This window comes from Pleurodeles waltl, chromosome 12 (assembly GCF_031143425.1).
Source record: "Pleurodeles waltl isolate 20211129_DDA chromosome 12, aPleWal1.hap1.20221129, whole genome shotgun sequence".
Classification (NCBI taxonomy): Eukaryota; Metazoa; Chordata; class Amphibia; order Caudata; family Salamandridae; genus Pleurodeles; species Pleurodeles waltl.
In genome coordinates, this window is record NC_090451.1 from 663,398,494 (window position 1) to 663,419,518 (window position 21,025).

General features: G+C 41.2%; 1 protein-coding gene across 2 annotated transcripts in view; it reads right to left on the minus strand.

Annotated features, from left to right (window-relative positions):
* Window positions 1-327: 327 nt before the first annotated feature.
* Window positions 328-21,025, minus strand: part of CLK2 (CDC like kinase 2) — a 40,933-nt gene continuing 20,235 nt past the window's right edge. Inside the window, exons 6-13 of one of the 2 annotated variants that reach the window (XM_069218434.1) lie at window positions 19,666-19,782; window positions 18,065-18,231; window positions 17,620-17,714; window positions 11,707-11,875; window positions 11,532-11,614; window positions 9,946-10,025; window positions 2,553-2,643; window positions 328-1,019 (exon numbers count right to left, since the gene is read on the minus strand). In XM_069218434.1, coding sequence (XP_069074535.1) covers window positions 837-1,019; window positions 2,553-2,643; window positions 9,946-10,025; window positions 11,532-11,614; window positions 11,707-11,875; window positions 17,620-17,714; window positions 18,065-18,231; window positions 19,666-19,782 — 985 coding nt within the window. In that variant the 3' untranslated portion in view covers window positions 328-836. The remainder of the gene's footprint in view (window positions 1,020-2,552; window positions 2,644-9,945; window positions 10,026-11,531; window positions 11,615-11,706; window positions 11,876-17,619; window positions 17,715-18,064; window positions 18,232-19,665; window positions 19,783-21,025) is intronic. The other variant, XM_069218435.1, reaches the window with a different exon arrangement.

Genomic DNA, 21,025 nt, shown 5'->3' on the forward strand with positions numbered 1-21,025 from the left:
GCTACATAGAGGTGTGCTAAAATGCCCATGTTTTGCTGCAGGGCATACTAAAAAGTGCCTCAGATTGTCTTGGTCTAATCACCTCCAGCTGCACAAAGGTGGGGAATGTAGTGCAAAGACATGCCACACAGAGGTGATGCAGCAGTCTTGACTAGATTAAATATGCAATATGAGGAAATGTATGAGAACTTAAATAAAAGCACATAGGTCAGTTTAATTGTAAACATTATCCAGGTCACGTCTTGTAGGGTTCTTAATCCAGTCACTTAAATTTCCCAAACTTCTCATCTCACCAAAAGCCACAAAGATGCAAGGAAAGACACCACAACAAATCCATAGCATTTATTTGAAGACTGTACAAAATACTTTATAAAACGGGTCATGAGATACATAGCACTAACGAAACGGAATCCCATCCCTCCTCCCCTTTCACAACAGCAAAATGCATTCAAACCCCATTTTACTCCTCTGAAGCTTCTGAGCTATATCTGAAGCAAAAGGTCATATTTATATATACAAGTGACAGCTATACAGGTTTATTTACACTGTTCACTGCTCCCACCCATTTGTAGTGCAAGCAGTTCCAATCTTTACATATATTATATATTTATTATCTCACATATTAACACTTTTACAAGGTAGAAAATTCAGATTTGGTGAAAAAATAATAATGTGAGCACCGTGTCCATGGAGAAATTGACCTTCACACCAACTGGGCTAAAAATACTCTATTAGTGGCAGTAATAAGAGTTACACCACGACCCCAAAAGGCTCCTTTCATGGCAACAGATGGGTGATGGTCCAATGCCCCCACTTGAGTCCAGTCACGCATAGTGTCATCGGCTGATATCCCTGTTGGAATCCCAGAGTTTTGTGGATGGTTCAATCTTGAAGGGGTCAAAGAACGGGTGTTTCAAACATTCGCCCAGTGTTGTGCGCTTGCTCGGCTCATACTCAAGCATGCTCTCAATCAGGTCAAAGAGTTGGTGATGTTCTTCAGCCTCAGACATCAGATAACGCTGTTGGGAGATAAACAGTATTAGACAAGATAAAGCAGAGTGTCATGCTTGCTGGCTGATTTACATGTTAACGCTAACAAATAATGACTGACCAGAGTTATGGACACTCATACTTTCCACAAGATAACTATCTAAAGTTGTAAATAAACTATTCCTGCATTTTCAGTTGTCAGATCTTCTCCCTTGTGGCTGTCCAGGAGACTCGATTCCGGGAACCTGTGTTTTACCATTGTCACTTTAGGAATTCCAAGCACTTAGTGGCAGTGGGGAAAACATAGTTGCTGTATTCTTTCCCTTGTCTGCTGTCAGATGTCTGGCCCTAAGGCTTCCAGGGAAAATTAGGGGGGATTAGACAGTAACAAAGGGGATGGCAAAAGTGTGGAAACGTCACAACTACTGTGCAAGATCTCTTTTTGTACCTTTAACACTTTGCCAGCTCTGTCATACCAAAATCTCTTCAACTTAAAAAAAATAAAAAAATTATTGCTATGGTGTGAGTTATAAGACTTATTTTTACGAAGTACTAACTCATGCCACAAAATATATTAAATTGGTCATTACATTAGGAATAAATCGGGTGTCCACCAAATATGCACCCACATTTACAGGAATTGTCACCCAGGCCCCTTCCCCCGTAATTAGTGGCTACAGGAGATTCAACTTCACTGAGATTAGTACAAGCACAACAGTCTAGAAACATTTTCCTTGGCTTTACTAGATAACAAAACGTTTAATTTTAATTAACAGTAGAGGCTTACAACCTCCTCCTGCTGAAGTAATTCCATATATAATTATACAGCTTTAATTCACAAAGAAACCGCATTTTTGTATATTGTACAAAATGACCCCAGAAGAAAATTAGATACCACTTTTGGAACCAAAAAATAAAGAGAGTTTTAAAATGTAACGTAAATTCGGCATGGTTTAAAAACGAAAGTAACCGGAAATTAAGAGCTACAGCTACGTTTTGCAAGTGTACTAACAGGACCAGCCACATGCCTTCTTAAACGAATGACCCAAAAGGAATTTTTAAATTGCATTTCAAAATACACCCTAATCACTTTTCCATGAACCAAACAAGGTGATTAACATAACACTGCAGCTATTTTTATTCACATATGCACAGCCAAAAAAACATTTAATGATGCTCTTAAAAGGCAGCCAGTCTCATTCACAGGCTATGCATACTCCCTTGGCCAAACTAAACTCAATTCAGCCTCTACACAACAATTAACGCTTAGAGCATAATCTTACCCCAGGAGCCTACTTGTGGTAAATAAAAGCAGATCGTATTGAAAAATGGCCAGACAACAGGTAAAAAGTGTCACTGCTCAATTTCTGTATGACATCGAAGAAGGTACATGGGAATAGCCTTCTGAGATTATGCACTCTGTAGACATGGCTGTGCTCCAATGGCAAACGGCTACAGCTACATACTCATCAGGATGGTCTCAGCTCTACGGAATGCAGTGTTCACAGTCCACAAATGCATGTCTAGAAGACACACTGCTCTCACTCTTGCTTCTTACTTACCCGCAGCGGTTTACAGTTCTCTCTCACATATCGTCCAGCAGATGAATTCTCATCCCAGTCCAAACGGCCATGATAGAAATATTTCTGTTTTCTGTCACACAAAAAAAAGGTAAACATTACTGCACTTGAATTAATGTGATAATCTAGCAAATCACTGTGGTAAACTTGGGTACAAGACTAAAAACATCCACCTAGAAGAATAGACCATAGCTCCAACGCAACGGCCTAAAGTGCCAGATGTATTCTAGACTTTCACCATAATAAGGAAGATGTTACTTACCCTATAAGTATCTGCTTGCGGCATGTAGATTCACATACTGTGCATACTCCTGCCATCTACTGCTGGGCTTGGACACGTGCAAGTTGTTTTTCTTCAAAGAGGACTCTTGAAGTATAGTGACTCCACAAATTGCAGGCAATGTGCTCGATCAGCGGCTGTATTGTTGATTTCTTCTTCTCCCACCCCTCCCCCCCAAACTGTAGAAAATCCAGGAGCCAGATCTCAAGATTGAGTTATTTGTGGTTGGGATGTCTGAGTGCCCTGATTTTTTAAAGATAAGATTTGGCCAATTGGGCAGCTTCTCCTGTGTCACTAGAGATAAAGTCAAGGAGAGTGGTGACAAGGGCTTTCTGACCCATGTGGGAGGCTACTAGAATTAGAGTGAGGGAGGTCTGCCAAACTTTTCGAACCACAATTGGAATATGCATGAGGTGGAAAAGCGTAGTAGGCGAATATCCCCGACCAGTTCATTGCCCATGAACTGTGGTTGTGGAAGCCTAGAGGCCATGTTCAGGAATTTAGCATTTATGGTGGTGACAGAATCCTATGTGAGGAAACCTCTGTCAGGAGTAGGACTTGGGGTGGAATTCCCACTAGTGGACTTGTTGCTGCATCCTGCTAAAGATGTCTGCAAAATAATAGTTGTCCAGTCTTGGTATGTACTATATCAGTAATTAACTGATGGATCGCCCACTACCAAATACCCAGAGATACTGCAGACAACTGCAGAGTGTATACTACCCAGTTTCTTTAAGTAGAACATGGTTATTCTGTTCTCCAAATTAACTAGGACTGACTTGTGTTTGATTGAGGGAGGAATGTTATAAGGGGTAGCTGGTTGGCTAGCAAATTTAGGTGGCTGATGTGAAGACTCTGCTGATGGAAGGCCATATCTCTTGAACGGTCAACTTCTATAAAAGCACCTCTCAAGCAGTGAGGTGTATGTGGGGATGGTCTTCTGAGGCACTAGGTCTAGAAAGGGCCAGCTGCGCAACTGGTTTGTGGCATTGCATCACTGCAGAGAATGAGGAGTACAGCCCCAAAGCAACACTAGATTCTCTCAATGACTCCACTTGTGACCACTGTGCTGCTAGACAGTCCTGCAACAGGTGCATATGGAACTACAGGAATGGAAGAGGCCATCATGCCAAGGAGGTGCATGGTCTTTCTGCCTGTTACCAGATGACATGCCTGCATTTGGAAATCTTGGATCCTTGTGGGACTGAAATATGCATTTCCCGTGACAGAGTGGAGTATGACCCCCTTGAAAGGACTGGACCTGAAGGGGCTGGGGATGAGATTTTTTAGTATTGATAGTAAAGCCTGGGCTGTGTAAGAGGTAGGGTGACGCATCTGTGCTAGGCACTAATGTTTTGCAATGCTTTTTATCAGCCAGATGTCAAAGTAAGTGTGCCTCAGCCCTCACCGCCATTATTGCTTTGTACCTCCCCAGGTATCTGTGGCTGCTTTTGCCAGGGAAAAAGTAGTGGAGGCTTCAGGGGTGGTGGTTTTAGCCCTCCACGGTACTGGGAGTGGAGACGACAGCCATTGGCTGAGGGTGTCTTTAGTGCCCCTTATTGGCCTTTGCAGTCTGTCTCATCTCCAACATCTGGCCAACTTGTTGGTCGAAAAGGTGCTCCCCATCGAAGGACAAGTTGACCAGATGTACTGTACCAGCGGCTTAAAGACGGAAGCACACAGCCAGGCATGTCGGCAAAGGAGGACACACTAGCTAAACCCAAGGGCTGAAGTGTCTGCTGCAAATAAAGCACAGATTAGATAACCTCTTGCCCTCTGCAACAAGTTGTTGCCTTCATTTACTGGCCTGCTACGACATTTTAGAAGAGTGTCACTCTTGATGAGCCAGTTGTCCGGATGCGGGAAGACATGGATGCCCTGTCTGCGTAGGTGAGCGGCAACCACCACGAGGCACTTGGTGAAGACCATGAGTGAGGGGCTGCGACTTCAAATGGGAGCATTTTGAACTGGTAAGGATGTTCAAATACTACAAAATGAGGTACCAGTGTAGTGCCAGATGGAGTGGAATGTGGAAATATATGAGTCCTTGAGGTAGAGTACGGCCATGAAGTTACCTTGTTGTAGTAGCAGGATGACGAACTATAAGTCAAGGCATACTTAGTGGTGGCAGATTCTTTGGGGGATCCACCTTTATCCGGGCATTTTAAATTGTTCCCTCTGTAGAATCTTCAAAAATAGCCTGTGGGAGAGGTGGTTTGAATTTGTGGCCACTGGTATGAGGTGGAGATTTTGGGGAAGGCAGTCTTAGAACCTCCACAGTAGGATGAGCAGCGAAAGAAGCTGTAATGGGAAGAGGTTTGCAGGGAACCCACTGATTTTTTTGCTGTCCTTTTTAACCTTCCGTAATGAATGTACCAACCTGCAGTCCAAAAAGATGTTTCCCAACGAAAGGCAGATTGAGTAGGTTTTGCTGGACTTCAAGTTTGAAACCGGAGATATGAAGCCCTGTATGCCTATGTGCCTATGTAGCACACTAGAGTTAACCTTCCCAGCAGCAGTATCTGCAGCATATAGGCAACAGCGTATGGTGGTGTTTGAGATCTGCTTCCCTTCATCGAGACTCAGACGGTGGAAGAAAAACAATGGCGTTGATGACTATGTGCAAGAAGAGAAGTCATAATACCTCATGACTCAAAAGACTATTTGAAGAAACGCCACATGCACACATCCAAACCCGACACTAAGTGGCAGGATTATGTACGGCATGTGTACCTAAAGTCACATGGCGTAAACACGATATTTGCATTAGCTATGCAAAACAAGGAACCAACTGTAAAAGAGGTCCAAGAGACAAATGTGTTTGCAGTGTCTCCATAGTGACCTATATTGAAGTCTGTGCTGCCCAAACTGGCATGTTGAATGTAAAAGCTTTCCGTGGCAGGAAATCCAGTAAAAATGGGATGCCATCTAAGGAAAAAACTAGGACAGCCGACATTAGTGACGTGGATGTATTATTAGCATGACAAACTTAAATATGAAAATAACACTTAACTGGAGCAGGAGAATTAGATCTTTCTCCTGCCCCTCTCAGGTTGCTATGCAGGTGGATATACAACAAATAGAATGGTTCTGGAAGAAAGGATATAGTTACTGAATCTCTAAAGTGTGCTGGATCCTCTGAGGTAGAGCCAGAAAAAACTAAGTGGGAATGAAATGCAACTGCGAGTAGAATTTATGCTGAGACCCCAGAAACAATTGGTGTTTAGTTGAAGAAACTATCTTTAGTTAATGAAGATCTTTCCTTTGTGACGTTTTTCACCTATGAGATGGTAATTTCGATGTGTTGCAAAGTACTTTAGGTTTTATGCAGTAATGCAACCTTATGTTATTTAGCTTTCAAAAATGAATTGGTAAAAAAAAAATAGCCTGTTAAGGATATTGACGTTTAGCCTGCGTTTGGGAAATTACGTTTAATTCCATAACCACTGAATATATTATTTGCCTGGGATACTTTAATAGAGGCAATGAAATAAAATACACTGACAAGGAATCAATTCGGGAGCGCAGCCAGGGGTAGGTTATCCACCCGTCACCAGGAGTCTAGAAAGTTTTTATACGCCTGGCTAATGGCCTGTGTGATCCCATGAAGCCCAGTCCCGACTTGGGAGGGGTGACTTGTAGGAACAGCAAGTTCGGGTCAGATTGGACTAGTGTAAGTGACTGGTAACATTATTACTGACAATTTCAGACTATAGGAGTCAATTTAGTTTATTGAAGGAGAAGTTTAGATGCATTAGGTCCTGAAGAAGCGTCACAGGATCCTTTTGGACCATAGACACGCGAAACATGTCTACCTCATTTTAAGGACTGTCTAGTAGTTCCTGACCTCCCTTTTTCCTATAAAGTTGGTAGAGTGATTGAGCATTACCTCTATTTCACTCTCCTGTTATATTTTTTATCTTGGCCATCGCCCAGCGCAGACTAATAAATCTATTACTCAGGTTGGGTCCTGAGCCAATTTTTGTTTTTTGTTGATCTCTCCTTTCCCTTTTCTCCTTACTCACTCTTGGGGTTTTAGCATCATCGAGAAAAGATCTCCTGCAAAGAGCCCCCCTAAGGGGGGGGGGGTTTGCCCGTCAGACATTGCAGTGCCGGTCTGACGAGGAGCATATCCAATGATGAAGCATGACACCCAATTGGGTGTGTGAGGACTCTTGCTCCTAACAATTGGGACTCCCTAGTGTTTTCCTTGTCTCTTTTCCTTTTGGAACAGTCTATTTTATTTCATTGCATAGTATTCACAGGAGGGCATACACTGGACCATTAATCCCCTGAATCCTCCTTTTTCTTTAAGCAGACTTTAATAGAGGTACTTGCGAGGAGCTACAGCCCTCACAAAACGGGGTTCTAGTACGTCCTAAAAAAAATGAAGATATTTAAATCACTTTCAGTCAAATTTACTAATGCGTTTGGAATCATCATCCTGTTGTGTGACTCCTTTTCACAAAGTATTGGACAGGTGGTCTCACATTTACTCTAGGATGCACTGATGTACAAACTTCAGGTGGGTTCCAATTTCGATAGGTGCACTAGTTTTGTGGCTGGAAGGCAGGCCCAAATCATTCCCCTTCAGTTAGGGTGCAATTACTGAAAGTAAGCTTCTATTTTTTCTTTATTAAACTAACAATGACAACATTCAAACAATATGCACTCCCATAAGGAAAATGTAGGAAGAACAGTGATGAATATTATCGCCGAGCTATACACCCTTCTAGCACATTCTGCTGCCAGAGTGAAAACACCAGGACAGAGAAGACCGGAACAAGACTCTGTTGCAAACATATGCATAAAGCATAGGAAGTCTATTACAGAGCCCACCACACAGCACATAACATGACCAGTGTAGAAACTGGTGTAGAATGCTGGCCCGGTGTTTAGTGGACACTTATGGTGTTACACCTTATACTGGGTCCAGGAAACCCTCATTAGATAGTGTTAGTGTCTAGACTGTTAGGGCTCTCCAAGGTAGCTGTGGTGAGCAGCCAAGACGTATCTAGAAGGCATGAGAAGCACTTGCATTACCACAGTAGTCACACAGTATCTTATCACACCTGAAAGGAACCACTGTGTTGCAAAAATAAAGGAACTTTATTGTAAGCACACCAAACTAGACTACCACTGGTATACCTTCCCTCTAAAGGTACGAACACAAAATATACACAATTAAGAACTCACAAAAAGCCTAAATTAGCAAGGGCCCTATAGGGGGACCAAACCATATACTAAAAAAAAAAAAATAGAAAAAAAAATGGAATGCAAAAGTGTGTCCCCCTGTAGAGTAGTTAGCCAAGGGCTGGAGAAGAGTGTAACCCCAAATGTTAAGTGCCAAGGAGATCCCCAGCAGCCAGGTGAAGAGAGGCAAGTTACCCAGTCATCCAATAGGCTGACATTGAGACGTTGAGATTGGAGAAATACCAAGGAACCCAAGGGCAGGTTTCTGGTGAGGGGGACCTGCAAAAGAAAGGGACATAGTCATGTTCAATGTAGGAGTGTGCAGGTGGGGCAGAGGGCAATCCCCACTCTTCTGTAGCTGAAGATACAGATCAATTGCAATGGATTGAGTCTAGCAGTGGTATCCAAGAGCAGTAGTGAAATCCATGAAGTCACCTACGACCTGTCCCTTGACAGTCGCCAGATTGCAGACGGGTCAATGGTCAGGAGGACCACCAACAAGCACAGACAAATGCAAAGGAGCTGCTGGAGGTTTTGCAGAGCTGTGGAGGACAAACAGGTCCTGGGGACTCGACTCTTGGAGGGGAGTCCGGATCAACCCTCAGGAGACAGGAGAGCCAGCAGAAGCAGTCACAGCCCCCACAAGCAACCCACTGGCAGCAGGGACTACTTGGAGCCTGAAGATCACTCAGGGTCAACAAGCCTTGTTTGGTGCAACAGTCAAAGTGCAGAGGGGTTCCGTCTTTGAGGAAGAGGCACGGGCTCACTGTCTCCCAAGTTGGACAGAAGGCAGAGAGGACCCAGGGGACCCCCTCAGAACCACAACCCGTGTTGGAGAATCTTCATGAGTCCAGGGGACGGCAGATCCCAGCAGCAGGACACCGTTGCCTTGGGTGCCTGCGGATGCAGGAGAATGACGCATTCACTCCAAGGGAGATTCCTTCTTGCTTCTTTGGTGCAGCTGAAGTCTTGCTGACCCCAGAGGATGCACAGCCTTTGAAGTGTCCCAATGGATGTGTGAGGGTTCTAGCTTCTAAATTTAGAAGTGCCCCTGTGTGTTTCTTTGCCTTTATCTTAGGAACAGTGTTACCCGTTTTTGAGTTATAGAACACCACCAATCACCTGGAGACACAACTCCTGTGCTTCCCAGCCTATGGTTTACTTTGGCTTCCCAACCCACTGTCCTTTCCCCTGAAATCTAGATAAGGGTGCCATATCAGTTTGTAATACTGCCCCTAGTGGCAAACTATACCCTTGCAGGTGGGTCAGACATAGTTCCTACACATACGATGTGGCTACACATGATGTGTCACACCTTGGGCATGGAGAAACTAATCTTGGCAGCCCAGCATAATCTAGAGCCTTACAGTGTTTTATGGGCCACATATCGCTTCGCTCTCTCAGTTGACATGTCCTAAATATTTAAAGGGTATTCCACCTGACTGCCCAAGAGGACAGCCAGAATGAGGGGCTACCTAGACCACTGACTGAGATGTGCTGGGAGAGATCTGAGCTAGTCAAAGTTGTCCCATGTTGAGTAGGGGCAAGGGGTAGGGAGATTGGGTTTGAACCTACCTTAGTGTTCCTGACAAATAGCATGATCACCTCTGGGAGAGAGGATGTGAAGGCTTTGGCATGTTTGTTCAGTTTCATATCTGATAAACTAATAACAGATTCAAACCACATATGGAAAATTTCTCTGTACCAGAAAGAACCATTAAAAAGTTGGAAGTTAGTAATTTCTACTTATTTGCTTCTGGAGTGGTCCACTGCTTCTACTAAACGGGTATGGCTCATAAATGTGCACAAAAGTAATCATCAGTAATCTCCCAAATGAACTAAGAAGTTTTCAGATTCCCGGGCATAAAATATCAAGAAAGGACTCAATTTCCTGCTTTTCACCTGGTTTTGCGAGTCATCCGTGACGGTAGAGGACCCAAAATTCTTTCCATCATGGCCAGGTGCTCACGGTTGTCATGCGTCTGGAAGAAGAGAAAGTTATTTCTTCACAAAAGACTCCAATGTTACATGCCTTTTTCACTGCTTCGTGCAGATATTAATAAAGAAATGCAAACAAGAGCTGGTTATACTGACACAGGAAGCAAATTCCTCTGCAAGGACAGTCAGATGCCTTTACTAACAATATTTTGGCAAGTAAAGTAAGAGGCAAAATTGAGAGCAACAGACACTAAGGGAAAACATAGCCTGCTCAAAAAGACCTGGTGGCTAAAACTGAACATAACAGGAGCTGTTCTACAGAACTTGGTGTAAATTCCTCAAATAGTTTACATTTGTGCAAAACCCTTTACGAACCATAAGTTCCTAATAACATGGCTTATATTTATTTCAATTTCATAGAGGAAAGCTTAGAACGAAATCTTGTATACAATCCTAGTTCTTTTTCATGGTCTCCTCTTAATTTATATACGGATTATATGCCTCAGTTTGGGACTAAAACAGTATATTAAAATTTCTAGGTTTCCGAAATTAATTTAATAGAGAAAGCATACGTAACTAAAGATTTTTTTTTTTATTGTATATTTGACTTGCGTTAGCAAAAACCCATGAATGAAAGCCATTTTAAGCATCAAAATTGGCAAGAATCAGTCTAGGAAGAGAGAAAAAAAAATAATAATAATTAACTCATGAAACTAAGTTTGTGAAAACCACTAAGGAATACCAAAGTCTTAGAACAGAGCTTAACCTTGGAACTAAGCTTAGTCTTTGGACCCACAGGAAATTACTACTGGAAGCCGTGGACAGCGTCCTAAAATATTTCTACAACCAACCTCAAAACATTACATAAAGTATAGAAAACAAAATATACACATTTTGAACATTTTTATGTAACTCACAATCATTCAGACTAGACCTTTTAATGGAAAAAAGTTGAAGGTTTTCAAAAGATGGTTTTAGTTCTAAAGGATGTAGTGATATGCTAAACTCTAGCTTATTACATTGTCTTTTTTTCATCCTAATGCAAATGTGGAAGTAAATATTCTCTTTGAAAAAGTGGTGCGGGAACCCTAGACATAGACAGGGATATTTGGTGTTTACGATGATCAATGGAGAGCACCTGGAAAAAGTGAGCAATGGTGACATGGAGTGTGCGCATACAGGGCATGTTAACCTCATTGGCTGGAGTCTGGATAGTTGGTGAAGCGACTCATACAGCCAAATAAACATTTTTCTATAGCTTTTCAGACATTAAAACAGTTCACTGACATGACAAAACGCCAGGCACCCAACTCCAAGGAGGGGAAAGATCCACTAACTGAAAACCCCATTTATTAAATGGGAGTGGGACCCCCCTCATATTGTAAGGAGAATCTAAAGGCTTCTATGCTGGTACATATGATTTTACAAGCAACATCACAAGATAGTAAAGAAAGGGAGATAAAACAAAAGCACCTCAAAATGATTTAATGGCTGAAGGACAGACAATCCATAGTGCAACATTTTGACATTCCTGCAAATGTGTTGCTTACCTGGAACAACGTAAATCCTGCATAATATTCAAATATGATGCTGCCAATGCTCCAGACATCACAGGGGTGTGCCCAGCCGAGCTCTGTCACAAAAAGAGGTGAAAATTAGCCAAATAAATGGAATCTGATAAAATGCAAACTCTGGTATTTAGCCAACAAAAATTTCAAACATTACCTAATATCACCTCTGGGGCTCTGTAATGTCTTGTGGAGACTATTGTGCTATGATGTTCATGGTCGAAAGTAGCGCTACCAAAATCCACCACTTTGACCGCTGTGCTTTTCAGAGTTCGCTCATCTCGCTTCTTAGAAATAAATGTAGATGGTAGTTGGTGAGAAAAGTACTTAAAAAAAAAAAAAGCCTTACATTTGTTATCACTTCATTAAAACAACTGTCAAGGACAAAGTAAGAACACCATAACTAGACTTAAAGCCTACTATATTTCCACACTAGAAACTGGGTGTGTTTTTAATTCAATATCCAAGACATTCAGTTGTATAGCAGTCGTCACAAAAAAAACTGCAATAGCAAACAGCATCTATTTTTCAAATCTGTTAGACTGGCACTGAAGAGCTATCCTTACAAGCAGAGGATTGTGCTACTATGGTGGGGAGGAAATATTTTGATTAAAGAAGTCTACCATCTTGCAATGGCCTCTGGAAAAGTTTCCTATTTAAAGTACAGCACACATTGCTTAAGAATGCATGTAGCTAGGAGACCATATCAGGGTATTGCAAGTTGGTGGCCACTGTTCAACTAGGCAAGGTAATCCAATCAAATGGTGGGCGATCTAACTTAACAAGTTCCAATGTTAGAGTTTCACCAAGTTTAAAGTATTCTGAAGACGCTGTTTTTTTCTTTTTAAATATACAACAATTGCTCATGGTCTCTTCACCTTCCTACCTACGGTGGAAAGAGCTTCATAAAATATTAGCACCTTAAGAATGACAAAGGCTGGCAAGGCATGTAAAATAAATTTTCAATACTAATAATGACAAGAATGTTTATTCGGGAACTTTAACAAAGTAGCCTTTTCTGCATAACCATTATGTTTTTCACTAATGTAGTGCTATTACATTTAGCAAACATCCAGGAATAATATTCTTTTTCAATCTATATAACAAACACTAACTGGGAAACTCTAGATCTGTAACAAGCACTTTTGAAGACCATCTTCCACAATTTGAACCTCATAACTACATAGGATTGCTATTATACGTAATTTACAAAACAAATAGTTAACCTATAGATGTACTTCAACTACGTAGGCCTTTCTCTGATTTTACTTTTTGTTGCTGGGCGAAGGGTCTGCCCATTTGGTGCTTTCTGCGGCACTCTATCCCTTTGGTGGAGGTGTGGGTCGCTTGTGAATCCAGAAAATTCTCTGAACTGCATAACTACACATACAGTTAAGAAAGGAAAATGTTACTTACCAAGTAGACATCTGTTCGTGGCATGTACTGCTGGATGGCGGACTGATGCAAAGCATGTGTATCTACAGCCACACATCAAACCTTATGTTTTGCAGTGTGACTCTTATCTGGGTTCACATGCTGTGCATCGATTTTGTGGCAGTTTTGTTAGATTTACAGTGGTTGAGTTGAAGATTGTATTACATTTGTAAACAGATGTAATAACACCTTTTGTCCCACTTGAGCCTCTTATTTATTTGAATGCCTACAAAATTGTGTTTTATGAACCTGTGGTAAAGATGACCACGCTGCTGCCATACATATATCTTTTAACTGTGTGCTTGCTAGAATGGCAGTGGTCGCTCCTTTCTTCCTTGTGGAGTGTGCTGTTGGGGTTGAGTTCAATTTCTCAACATAGTTTCTGAAATCCATCAAGCAATGGTGCCCTTTAGTTACTGGTTTTCCCATATTGTTTTCTGCAAAGGGGACAAATCTTTGCTCTCTTCTCTCTATGAAGTACATTACTGCACAGTTTGGGGAGTCTCTTTGCCCCTTCTAAGAAAAGTTTAATTACCAGAGCTGTGAAGAAGCTTCTTCCTATGTGCCCTCTTGTCTAAGCCACTATTGCCGCTAAGTGTACTTCCGACAAAGCATATGTTAGGCTGCAGTCTAGTATGTGTGTATTTCAGCACTGTGGACTACTTAGCATACTCTGTCTCTCAACATGTTGTAATCTACTTGTGTGCTTTCACTACTCCCATCTCATGCCCATCACTTTTGATCATACCTTGGCCTGCCTTTCAAAATTCCCTTGATTCCGTAGGTAAATGCTTCAACATTTGTCCTGACTTGAGGTGGGTTTTTACCGCCTTGGAGACTGATCCTGTTACATGGATTATTGCACGATCAGCTATATAAAACTTAGTGTGGCGCACTACTTTCTTTTGCCTCTCAAATCCTCAACGCAGCTTTACTGGCACAGCCCAAAAATGCTTTTGGGGCATTTCTTTTATAAAACATTTTTGCCCATAACTCAAGCATGTGGTGGGCCTACGACAATGGGACCACAACCAAACTGTTCAGCATGACACTTTCCGTCTAGGTCATCTCTGATTCCCAAAACCTCTCTCACCATTCAGTGTCTTTAAGCTTTCATAGTTGAAACTTTTGTTGTACAACTGGGAGTACTTCGTATTTTAAGGACCTTGTTTATATTAATATTGCAGTAGGTCTGAAAATATCTAAGGCACTATGCCCTCAAGGGGCTAAATATATGGTTACACTGCATTATTTTCTGCCATTCTCTTTTTATGCGGTTATGCCTTCTAGGGGCTGGCTATATAGTTACAATATTCATTGCCCCATAATGCTTTGCGGGGCATTCATTTGTAAAACATTTTTGCTCACCGGGGACTGTCTTGGCGTGGTTCAGTTGGACACGCTCCATCTTGCCCATCTCTGGGTCCCCCAAACTAAGTTGGAGCAGACCACAAAATAACCCCTCCTACCATTCAGTGTCTCTCTTATGGCTGGAGTAGCTTACGTCTTAACAGCTTTGTTTGTAATATTATTCTGGTAGGCCCGAAAATGTATAACACTATGCCTTCTAGGAGCTAAATATATGGTTACCCCTCATTACAGTATTTCCACTGTGGTGCCACTCTAGGGGCTGTTCCGGGCATTATAGTCCAGATCCTCCAATATCCGCTGCACTTGGAAATGCTTTGTGGGGCATTCCTTTTACAAAACACTTTTTCCCATAAGTCAGTGTGTTTGGTCCTAGGGCAATGGGACCACTATCAAAGCTGTCCGCATGATGTGCTCTCTCGGTCATCTCCGGGTCCCCACACTTGTGTTTTGTTTTTCTGGGAGGGAAGGGGGCGCAAAATAAATAGAATCAATGACGACAATATTTTACATTTTTTGCTGCAGAGGGTAAACAGGGCCACTGGAATTGTGGCAGAGGACTAAATTATGCAAGAGTTGACCAATTTATGTAGCAAAAAAAAAAAAAAAAAGTCCAGTTATGCATTTACAACCCCAATAGCTATAACTAAAGCGAATGCAAGATCTACTGCATTGCAAATGCTTGCCCTTAATAAACCTCTTCAGAGGCACCATAAGGAGTATTGTTTCCATTACACAATGTAGCACTTTTGTTGCTTCTCTAAGAACAGCCACTATCTCTTCTGATAGTGTAAGATGGCTGAATTCTAGGTCCCCAGGAGCCTGGCTGCCTGGCTTGAAAACGCTGGTTCTGGGTAAAGCACCCTTCCTTCTTCCACTGAAGACAGGCCTTGTTATATTGAAAGTTTTGAAATGGTCTCCTTTGTCATTCTTATCAGTTCTGAAAAACATATCTGTCTTCCCTACTGAGGGGCAACTAGAATTAGTCATTTTTCTTCTCTTGCATTTGTTGATCACTGTAACAGTGGGATCGAGGGAAAAGCCAAGCAAGTGTCCCCAGTTTTTTGACAGAGGATTCTCCTGGGATTGATGGTAGCCAAGTTTTGGCATTTTCTGCTCACAGGAGTTGCGAAAAGATCTGTTGGCCATGTAATCTCATCTCTGCAATTCTGGAAGGATCTCTTGTGTTATTGGTTGCAGAGAACCATCTACTCTGGGGATTAGGAAATATGTTAAGTAATTTCCCGTCTTGGAAGTCTGTATTGCTTTTTTCCTTCATCCACTGTTCCATCTCCTTGAGGAGGCCAATTTTTTCTCCTTTAAAATGTCTTTTTTTTTAACCCTTTCCTGGTGGAAACCTTTAAAATTATATGTAATATTTTAATTGAATTAAGTTCAGTATCAATTTGTCTGAAGTTATTTTCCTCTACTCCTGTAGGAAGTTGCTTTTAATTCTGGGAGTTCTGTTCCTTGTTGATGTCTCTCCTGGCTGGTGTTCATGAGCTGTCCCCTAACCCTTAATTTACTTGTGCGTGGGGGCTGAGCTGTCTCAGTGCGGCTACTTCCTCAAAAGGACCGACAACTTTGCTTTAGTATTGCCAATGGCTGTGCTGAGGCTGCCTGATTGCCTCCCTGGAAACCACAGTGGGGTGTTCCAGATTAGTACCTTCCTCTCCCTGCAGGTAAGCAGGTACGGTGCCCTTTATATACGCTGGATCCTTGAAAGAGTATTTGTACTTTTTCCTCTGCTCTTGTAGTCACTGCTCAACAAGTGGCAGGTTCTTTCAAACATTCTCTTCCCTGTTCTAGGGCACTAGGGAGCATTAGTTAACTGGTTCCTGGTCTTAATCAGTATAAGTGTTTGCAGTAGGAAGCAAGAGACTGGTTTCTCCTCCTACAGCTGTACACCATACTTGTCTGTAGCCTGTTTAATAACTTGAATGTTATTCAGAGACAAAGGCCTTTGCAGATAACTATCCACTCCTTCCTCGGGAGGCTGTGTCCCAGTCTTGCCACTGCTCTATAAATTCTGATTCAGAGCATTGAAACGTTTCTGCCATATGTTCCGCTTCTTCCTCGTAGACAAGTTCTTCCTGACACTCAGGATCTAAGGGAGGTTAATTCCCTCAACCTTTTTTTTTTCAATTTGATCCTTTGGCGTTAAAGTTTTCTGAGGTATGCGAAAACCCTTCAGACTTCCATTTTAGTCTTTTTCTGAATAAAGGCGTCCATCTCTGCCTTGAGCCGCATATTCTTCCTCTCAATCTCAGCCGCGATTTTCTTCAGCGTGGAGGCTTGGTGTCTCTCTCCAGCGTGGAAGAGTCTTTCAAAAACATCCTTTCTAGGACTGTCTTTCGGCGTCTTGGATTTCTTGGATCCTCTTGCGGAGTGCCTTCTGAAGGATCAGAGAAGCTCCTTGCCTTGGGCTGTGCCTGTGTTTGGCACAACCTTTGACACCAAGGCTTCCTTTGACTCACTCAAATCAGATTTTCACAATTTGGGCAATTTCTTTGCAGACAATGGCTCTTCTAGTCTTCATCTTTTTTCGTTGCCTGACCTTCAACGGCAACGATCCTCACATCAGAGTCTGATGTCCCTCCCTCTTGCTTCTTAAGCGACATTCTGTTCAACTGACCCAGATCTCTTATAAATAGAATTGTCTGCTTCCCCTGCATATTGTGATGGGCGTGTCTCACCCTCAGTGTCTTCTACGTGAGCACACAGCAGCCCTTGTGTCGACACATAAGATTGTAGACTGGGTGTTTGTCCTTTTGTGAGAATTTTTGGTGGCAGTTAGAGCAAAACCAGAGTGGTGTCTGGTCCATGTGGCCTCGCAGGGAGCCCCCTGAACGGGCAGTCTCGAAAAGCTTTAAGAAAAATTCACCTCCTTCCAACTAATTCTCCTCCAGTACCTTTTTTCTATCAGTGATGATACTTTATTTCAGTGAAACTTTCAGCAAACTTTCCTCGTATTGGAGACCTTTCAGCAAACTTCCAGACCCCCCCCCCCCCCCCAAGCTGGGGGATCTGAACTTTGCGACCAAAAGGGGATACGACATCACAGGAAGCACCAAATTGACCCAACCACTAGATGGCAAAATAACCCACAGCTTGTCAATGCAGAAAAGATTCCCACTTCAAAACATGTGCTTTATGTAGATGTCAGCTTCTGAATAAGTGCATTTAATTACTGCTCAATGACTGAAATAGAAGCACTCTACTAAACAGTCAATGGAAATTACACAGTAGAATAAAATTGCTTGGTTACCTTCTCAACGTTGTATGTGAGTTCATAATCAGACGAAACAAATAAGATGTTCTCTGGTTTCAGGTCTGTGTGTGTCAGCTTGTTGTCATGAAGAACTAAAGATAAAGCAGCAAGTAAACTGACTTGAAGACCAAACCCTCACAATAATATTTACTCATTAGTGGCACATATTAAGAGCTAGCAACATACAATCAATCCCAGTACGGACAAAAGCTTTAATAAAAACAAAAAAAACCGAAGCTCTCCAGATGAAATATTACGAGCAGGTAGCAATGAGAGATTCTGCTTATCTCTTCTGGATATTTGAAGTGAGTTTTGGTTTTGAAATAAAAAGAAAAAAAGTACACAAAATAAGCAAGCAGTGGAGAGACAAAAAGTAGACTAGCAAGGAGGTGCTGGAGTCGCTTTCAGAAGCAAACTAGAGTCGCTAATTTAGAAGACTTACATTTCACAGCTAGGCAGAGCTGAAAAGCCATGTGCCGGACCTGGTGAATGGGATACGGAAGGTAGTTGTTGTCCTTCAGGAAGTCAAATGTGCTGAGGCCCAAAAGCTCAAAAGAAATACACATATGGCCATGGTAATCAAACCAGTCAAGCATCTGCACACAGAAACTGATGAGAGAAAGCAATATGGCAGTGAGAAAACATCACATGATGTACTAGTCATCTCCCATGATAAAATCTACCCAACTCTGCTCGTTCAACTCTACTGGCTCAATCTGTCACCTACCAAGAGAAACAATCCTGTTTCACCCAGAATGACTGATGAAATAATGGCAGCTTGCCTAGATCACCACAAAACCAATTCAGAAAGCTTCAGTAGCACCTTGAACTCTCCACATTATAGGAATTATTTCATTACCAAACAAGTCTTGAAACAGATTTAGCAAGACCAAAACATGAGTTTTAAGATCACATCTACAGTATACATAAACTCATCCAACATTTTACAATACACATAAGACTAATCACCTCAACAGTTTTTGACATAGAAGACATTCCTTCACGACTGATGTACATCACCTGCATCGCCAATTGCCTAATAAGCAGGTAACTCAATATACCTCTATTCAAAGTTGTCAAACTGATCTTTGCTCCAGTATCTGAATTTTTTTTTTTTTTTAATATACAGGACTTGTATTCCCAGTACGATCCACAATGGTTGTTAGGTGTCATTCAGTGATTACCCTGTACCTACACCTAAACTGATGCATGTGTCGTCATCACCATTACCCAACATGTAATTAGTCACATATCCAAATCCTTGGAAGAGCAACAGACACTTATGGAGAATGACAACTTAATGACTACAGAGGAGTTAACTGTGGCAGAATTCCGGTTTCAAAAAAATAAATAAATGAAAACTAAATTTTGATATGGTCAAAGCAATGATTAAAAGATGGTTTCGTAATACCAGATCAAAATAAATATTTCTGTAATACCGTGAGCCTACCAAATGTTTTATGTGATGGTGACCGTAATCACATCACATAACTAGTGATTCTAGGATACCAGGTTCTCATAGTTCGCTCTTAAAATTGTTTGAGCTGTAATATGTGTACAGGATCGAGTTGGGAGTGCAGTTCTAATACCCTAGTAACCCAATTAGTTAAGAAAACTTACAAAACCAATTCAGATTGCTGGGAGTGTGAGAAAGCACACTGAAGAGCAAAAGGGCTACCAAAATAGAGAATTTGAGAACTTGATAAAAAAATAACAAAATGAAAAACACTAACCTGTCTCATGAAACAGTGACAAAGCAAGAGTCTGGTGCCTTTAAGAACTAGGTGCAAACAATAATTGCAGTATTCAAGTCATTTACTTGCAGCACAATCACTGCAAAGGTGCAGTGTTAATTTAATACAGGATTCAAGAAGACAAACCATGTCTTATGTCCCAACCACCCAATGATTATGACTTGCTGATAAATATAAATCTGTACTACAATAATGTAGCTCTTCTTCCAAAGCAAGGATTAACAGCTAAAAAAAAAAAAAACATTTCAAGATAATAAAACATGTTAAAGAAAATAGAAAAAAGCCTTACTGTTTGCTTTCCGGGTCTCGTTCGTTTATTTTGTCCAGCACATTTATCTCCAGTCTTGCGGCCTCCTTATACTTCTCCACATTTTTGATCACTTTTAAAGCAATGCGTGCTCCACCTCTGAAAATGTAAACACACTTATGTTGAGAGCATATTCTTAAGGACAATTTAAGAGAAAGCGTGCTGTGAATGTTTTGAGTGTTTGCTAAAAGATTTTTTGCCAATTGTTCTAATACATATTTATATCAAATTTGTTTTAAAGGAATGAAATTATATTGACAGGTTCTGGTATGTTTTGTGCAACATCTGAAGTTTGCTCAGTTATTCAACTCAAGGTTTCAAGCATTTGAGCTGGGCAAAAAAATGGTGCTGTACAGCAGGATTACCAGATGCATGTGGATAATAGGACATTGTTTAGAAGGCATCTTTTCAGCACCACAACCCTCTTGAAGATTTATCATTGCGAGCTGTCCAGCTACAGAATTCACAGCAAAGGCTAGCTATCAATCACAATGATTACATAGGATGTACCCTCTGATAAGAACAAAGGGCTAGGAAAGCAATAGAAGTGCGAAGCAATACACTGTCACCGGGACAGAAAAAAATTACATAAATTATATTTCACCTTATGAATTCAATAGATAAGAAGGTATATTTGGTTAATCACAGTATTGATTATAAAATAATTGTAGAAGTTGTATACAAAATCTGCAACCTGGATAATGACCCCCGCACTTCTGCCATAACACAATAAATCAAACATAGATTACAATTATAAATGGGGGGGAAAAAAAAGGGGAAAAAAAAACATTCACTTAAATCCCTAAAACAACAGTAATATTTTTATCAGAATGTTCAGGGAGGGGAAAAAAAAAAAAATGATCAACTTCCCCAAAAATATAAAATCTTTTCGGCATTAAAATGGTTACCTTTTGGTCCATTCTCAAAATTTATGAAGGGCCATCATCAGAACTAGGAGAATTACATTACAAATTTTACTGTAGATTAGTGAAGAAGAGTACCTCCAATTACTCTTTATTTTTCCTTCTTGAAAGGAAAACAATTTTGTTTATTCTCTCTATGTGAATGATTCTTCCAGCTGTATTTTTGATCTATTGTATTTGCACTCAATATATTGTTGGTTAGTTTTCTTTGGCGGGGTCACTTTCAAAGTTTTAGACTGTGTTGCAATTTCTATAATTCTTTAACACTTTTTATAGCACTAAAGTATGGGAGGTGGTAGTTTCAATTAAAAAAAAATGCATAAACCATAAAAGAACCTGGTCTACGATGAATACCTCAGACTAGCTTGAAGTTATGCTGGACCAAATAGAGCACTGCCAACGCCATAATTAAGATTTTG